Source organism: Lathyrus oleraceus, chromosome 6 (assembly GCF_024323335.1).
Source record: "Lathyrus oleraceus cultivar Zhongwan6 chromosome 6, CAAS_Psat_ZW6_1.0, whole genome shotgun sequence".
Lineage (NCBI taxonomy): Eukaryota > Viridiplantae > Streptophyta > Magnoliopsida > Fabales > Fabaceae > Lathyrus > Lathyrus oleraceus.
The window spans coordinates 502,733,191-502,739,880 of record NC_066584.1 but is presented as its reverse complement, the minus strand read 5'-3'; the positions used below and the strand labels follow the sequence as shown (position 1 = coordinate 502,739,880).

Below are 6,690 nucleotides of genomic sequence, written 5' to 3'. Positions count from 1 at the left end.
ATGTAGGTTAAAATGCTTCTGAGGTTGACTGTACCATGTTGGGCTCGGGTAGTCATTTGAGGTGAGAATTATGGTAATATTGGTGAAGGCAAATGTGTGGGCGTCAATGCAATAGTCGAGCTTTATTGTTTGTCGTGAGTTAAAGGATAATGAGATATAGGTGTTGAGGAAGAGTTCGGTGGGAGGGTTGGTTGGTAGAGGGCATAGATGAAGGTGGGTTTGAGATTTGTGTTTGTGAATTGTTAGATTGAAGGTTAGTTAGAGTTGGAGTATTTGGTGTAGGGGTGCCATAGTAGTAGGAAGGACGAAAAGGTGTGGATTCATTATATAAAAAAATATAGTCAACCGTGTTAGGAGCATTTAAGGTAGAAAAGAGAAACATATTTTCTTCAAATATGACATGCCTAGAAATAAAGATCTTACGACTAGACAAATTATAACACTTATATCCTCTATGATTAGGTGGAAAATATAAGAATACACATGGTGTTGGTCGAGGTTGTAATTTATTTCTAGAGGTTGAGGGAATTAGAGAATAACATAGACACCCGAAGACTCGAAGATATGAATAAGAAGGATCTTTTTGGTAGCGTATCTTAGTGGATGAATGGAGGGAAAGCTTTTTGGTTGGGAGGATGTTATGTAAGTATGTTTCCATTTGCAAGGCATTGTGCCAAAAGGATGATGGGATATAAGCATGGGCTAGAAGGGTGCGAACGATGTTATTTATAATACACATTTTTCTTTCAGCTTTTCCATTTTGAAGGGAAGTATGGGGATATGAAAATATAAATGACATGACATTGAGTTCACAGAATATTTTTAAGACAACATTGTAATACATTGTGTAAATTGAAATAGTATTAAGAGGTAGGTAATGATGCATGTCCATAACCAATAACCGTAATATTATGATCACTACCAACAATAATATTGTTGCTTGTATTGAAATAAGACATAAGATTACCTTTGTTCGTCATCATATGTGATATAGCCCTGGTGTCCATATATCATTGATCATCCAGAGGAGAAATAGAGAATGTATGCATAACAACCTGAATTTCTGTTGGAGCATATTGAGAGGATCATTCGTGACGGTCCTAGAACGATGCAATGGTTGCTGAATGAGCCTGATGATTTGGCATTTGTCCAAGAATATCAGTTTGTTCGTTCTAGTTTCCAGTTTCCAGTTAAGGACATGGCATAATGGACCAAGGTTGTTGCCACGGTGGAAAACTCCATTGTTGATTTTGGTTGGGATATGATGGATAAGTCCATTGTTGTTATTGATGTGGGTAGGGTGGTAAAGTACAATGTGGATGTTGAGAGCGACTGCCACCACGTCCATTATTTCATCCTCTACCACGGTAGTTGCGTCCATTGCTTCTTCTACCATGATTGTTATTACCTCCGCTGCGGTTGGTGCGGTTGGAAGGAGTATGAGCCAATGCATCAGTGTGTGAGGCGATGAAGGTAGCGTTGTTAGTGGTGTTGACTACCTTTTTTTCTCTGGTTGTTTCTTCCAAGATGATCATAGAGTGTGCTTTGTAAAAGGGCGGAAGATAATCACTATGCCGAATTTGCGAGTCTACAGTAGCAATGGAATCAGTTAGGCCTGAGATGAGTTGAAGAACCAGACGTTCATCGGAGACACGAGTCCCGACATTAGGTAGTTGGTCAGAGAGGGATTTGAGATGCTGACAGTAAGAGGATGCATCAAAGAATTGTTCCATATGAGCACGTGAAAACTCTTGCTCTAAGTAAAGAGCCATAGATTTTTTGTTGTCATAGAATATGTCAAACAACCTGTTCCAAGAAATTTCTGCAGTAGAGTCATGTTCAATACTGGTATTGAGAAGGACAATAAAAATCGTGTTGTATATCCATTGTAACACAACGAAATCAAGGTGGAGTCAGAGTTCAGGAACAATATCTTTGAGTGAGGGAGTCGTAGGTGCCATAAAATGTGAAGGTGGGATTATATGATCAAGCAGTTGAGAGACACGAGCGTGAATTTTGAATAATTTGGACCATGTATTATACTATCATTTTTCAATACTCAGTGTGATTTTGGTGAAGTTTATGATATTGGGGCACGATTAAAGAAGGATGAATATGAGTAGGCGTGAGAGCAGCGAGAGGATGAGATTGAACCGTGAAATTATTGTTACTGGAATGGCTAAGAGAAGTATTGTTACTTTCATTGGCCAGAGAGAAAGGAGGTGAAGATGTGATTGAGAAGGAGGATGAGAGACGATTTAGAGATTAAGATTAAGAGGGAAAGGACAATACTAGGATTTAGTGGGAGAGATCAGTACCGAAACTTATTAATACCATAATAGATGGATGAATATTGGATGTCCCTATATATATATATATATATATATTATATATATATATATATATATATATATATATATATTATATATTATATATATATATATATATATATATATATATATATATATATTATATATATATATATATATATGATGATACGATGTCAATGTAATTTAATGATGGTAGATTGGGCATTGAAAGTTTGGTAACCGACATGAATCCATCGACAACCACTACACTTAACTACTATTATTATAATTATTATAAAATAAAATACATTATAAACCCCTACCCAACTTAAAAGTCCTTCTTTTATAAATTTAATACTCTATCAATCTATCGGTGATATGAAATTTGACCATTTACGCTTGAAGCCTAATAGTTTGTGACCAGAAAAAGATCTCAAGGAATATGTACATGCATCTTACCTTATTTTATATGTTATTTCACATAATGTTGATTACCTTGGTTTTGATTGTTGTTCCATCAGCAAGATGTAGTATCTTTGAGAAGCCAGATTCTTGAATAGCAACCACCCTTGACATGTACCTAATGGTTCCACTTGGAAGCTCATTGGCAAAGGCTTCCAACAATAACTTCCTTCTAACACAACGAACCTCATGGGGTCCACTGAATGACATATAAGAAGAATGGTAGAATTGAAACAAATATTTATAAGGACATATGATGTGAATGTTAAGACTAAATAATATACATGGTGCACTTACTGCTTTCTTGTGTCGTCCTTGAAGGAAGTTGTTGATGTTTGTTTCCCCGTAATCAAAGTTGTAGTTACAAGCCTGCACTTCAAAACAATTCATAATTCATTAGTTTGAAAAAATCATCTCTCACAAATAAGACGAGTAAGAAAATTTCAAATATGATAATCAAATGTGTTAAATATTAAATTTATGATGGTCAAATTTAAAATTGAAGAGAGATAAAAAGAAATGTACCATGTCTTTCTCTCTTTAAAGTTATATAATTTCAATCCATCTTTCTCTCTTTAAAATTATATAATTTCAATCCATTTGATAGGAGTAGAATTATGTAATTTTAGCGAGAGAAATACATGGTGCCTTTAGTGTATTTCTGAATGTTTTAATTGGAAAATAAATAAAATAAAATTAATAATTATGATGAGAGAGACGATATTGGAGAGAGATGCGCATTTCTCTTCCTAAAATCACAACTTATTTTAAAAAATAACATTTAATTTTTAATAATTTACTATATTTTAAAATAAACATATTTAAATATATTTGAATATTATTAAAAAAATACTAAATATTTAAATATGTTTAAATATTATTTTAAAAAATAATGGTTAACTTTTATTAGTTTACTATATTTTAAAATAATTTGTAATTTTAGTTTGTATGGATATTTATTTAAATATTTATTTTCAAAGAATTTCAAAGAGCCACATCAGGACAAAAACAACAATATTTAAGTATTTAACTTTTTTACTTATAATAATAAAACAATTTATTGAATAAAAATGGGAATATAAAATCTAACCCATTTTTAAATGGTAGTTGAACATATTCAATTTATCTTAAAAAAACTTTAAAAAATATTAATAAAAGGTAAATTTTATTAAGTAGGGTTGGTCCAATTAATTCAAAGATTCTATTTAATTTAAAAAATGAATCTAACTTTTTAATATATATATATATATATATATATATATATATATATATATATATATAATATATATATATATATATATATATTAAGAATTAAAAATATCACACCTAAAATACAATTGAATATTAACTAAATAAAAAATTATTTAAATTATAAGTTATTTTATACAAATTTTGTGAGGTTAATATTTTTATTTTTTTATATTTTTTTATTAATTATAAAAAATGAGCTATTTAAGATTTGAGGTGGCGGTAGAACTCCCAATTATGCAGGATTGGGCCAGTTATTAAATATCATAATTAATAAAAAAAATATTGATTATGATATTCACATGCATATTTGACTATTTTATATTCACATGCATTTTTTTAAATGTGATATTTTAAATTTAATTAAAAATTATTATTTATATAATTATTAAAAAATTAATTATCATACACTGTCAATATAAAAAGTTTTACACGATTAATGTATCACAATTATCTATTTATATTAATTTTTAAATATTAAAATAAAAATCAAATCTTTCTAATAAATCAATACTTATGATGTAAAAAATCTTACACTCTAAATTTTTGCTTTAGTATATAAAAAGTAGAAACAAGATTAATATTAAAAATTTTAAATAACGAATCTAATAAAACAATTTATTGATGTCAACGAACAGTTCAAACTTCCAAGTTTTTTTTTAAAAACAAGATGCAACTTGGCAATAAAATAAATATTGGGGTGTTCACCCTTTTATAACAAAGAAAACCAATAAATAAATACAAACACTAACCAAAAAAAAAAAAAACAGACAACAACCAAAAAGAATATTCTCAACAAATTTCAAGATTGTTACATGAATAAACTCAAAATATATTTCTCTATTTTTTTATGAAAAACATTAATAGACTTACCCGTGAAGCTGTATATGTTGGTGGCGTAGGATGTCTCCAACACCGACAGCATCCAAAGCCTTCCAACCATTTTCCCATATTGTCAGTGCAAATCCACTCACTCTCAAACCATCTGAACTTTCTAATACCAAACTTTCAATGCCCAATCTACCATCATCATTAAATTACATTAACATCATATCATCATCATATATATATATATATATATATATATATATATATGAGATAGAGATATATATGAAAGAGAATACCTGTGTAATCCCAAGGAGGTTGTGAGGCCAGCGATTCCACCTCCCACAATCACAATATCTTTTTCGATTACACTTTCCATCACGAAGTTAACTCTAGGTTTTTATTAGAATACAGTTGACACAAGCTTGCTTATAAATAAGATAAGATGATAATAAGGACAAAACTTTAACACCTGGATTATATAATAAAAATTCAACACTTGGATTAAATATTTCTCTATGATTAAATTCGATACTAGGTTCTTTGTCTTCCTGTTATAAGAAAATACTTTTTTTAATATTGTATCCAATGTGGATCTGACAACCAATGTGGTATACATTTGTGTCTCGAACATTATTTATTAGCAGTCATAACTTTCATTTCTACACAGTTTGAGATCTGAGACTAAGTGAAAATATTCACAACCAACTTTACTGCAATTTGAGAAACTAAGAATAAGTAAATAAGTGATAAGCTTAAGTAAATCAGCTTGCCACATCTTTATGAAGCAAATATCATTATTATTTAGATGACAATTACTCGCATGATTTTAGGGCAACAAAATAACACTCACTCTTTTTTTCAATCTCTAAATCTACTTCGGGATTACAGTTATCAAACTTTAAACTATTTTTTAATATTAGGTGTTAGAAAAATTCTAATCTTGATGAAGAAGAATCGATATTTCTATTGATCACGCCTCTTGTTCTTCACCCTCTACGCAAATGAAACAATCACTCCTTAGTTGTAAGATGATTCTACACTACACAAAATATTTGAAAGAAGAAAACAATACAATTGAAAGTGAGAGAAAAAAGAAATTATATAGAAAAAAGAAGAATGTAATGTTGTTGTGCAAACTACACTCTAAATGTTTGATAATGTGTGTTAATCACAACTATGATTTCAGAAACTACATAATGCTTTCTTACACTTGTTGCAAATGAAATGGAGATCATTTCTATTTATAGATGAGATTACTTGCACTCCAAGTAGTCAGAAAATAACTAACTCAACCAAAACTAACATAAGTTAACTATTTCGACTCTGTCGACTCCTTCGACAACCACATGCTTCGATAAGCTATATTTGACTTTCTGTCAAATATAGCAAATACATACTTTGTTCGATACAAACACACTATTTCAACTTCGACACAAAAAATTACATATTTAACACACCACCTAATTCATTGCGTCTAAGCTATCTACACTCATCATTATTCTCAGTCTCTTGAAAAATTAGACATGCACAACCTTCGCCATTATATCTGCAATTTGATTGTCTTATCTGCAATGCTCCGGGCTCAACCTTATATTCGTTACCCGCTCTCTCAAGTAATAGAACCTCATTTTCAATGTGTTTTCTTCTTCCGTGTGCTATCGAATTCTTTGTCAGGTTGATAGCCGGCATGCTGTCGATCTTCATGGTCATTACTCCATGATTCTTCCCTGTAATTTCTTTGATTAGATTCACCATCCATGTTTCCTGGAATGCACATAGAGAAGCTGCTATGTATTCAGCCTCACATGATGATAAAGTTAGCACTAGTTCCTTTCTTGAACTC

The 6,690-nt window shown here is 30.6% G+C and overlaps 1 protein-coding gene across 1 annotated transcript in view; it reads right to left on the bottom strand.

Annotated features, from left to right (window-relative positions):
- The window catches only part of LOC127097439 (monooxygenase 2), a 9,033-nt gene extending 3,652 nt beyond the window's left edge, over nt 1-5,381 (bottom strand). Inside the window, exons 1-4 of the mRNA XM_051035931.1 lie at nt 5,144-5,381; nt 4,893-5,039; nt 3,069-3,140; nt 2,805-2,970 (exon numbers count right to left, since the gene is read on the bottom strand). Of these exons, the coding sequence (XP_050891888.1) occupies nt 2,805-2,970; nt 3,069-3,140; nt 4,893-5,039; nt 5,144-5,223 (465 nt within the window). The 5' untranslated portion in view covers nt 5,224-5,381. The remainder of the gene's footprint in view (nt 1-2,804; nt 2,971-3,068; nt 3,141-4,892; nt 5,040-5,143) is intronic.
- Nucleotides 5,382-6,690: the final 1,309 nt, after the last annotated feature.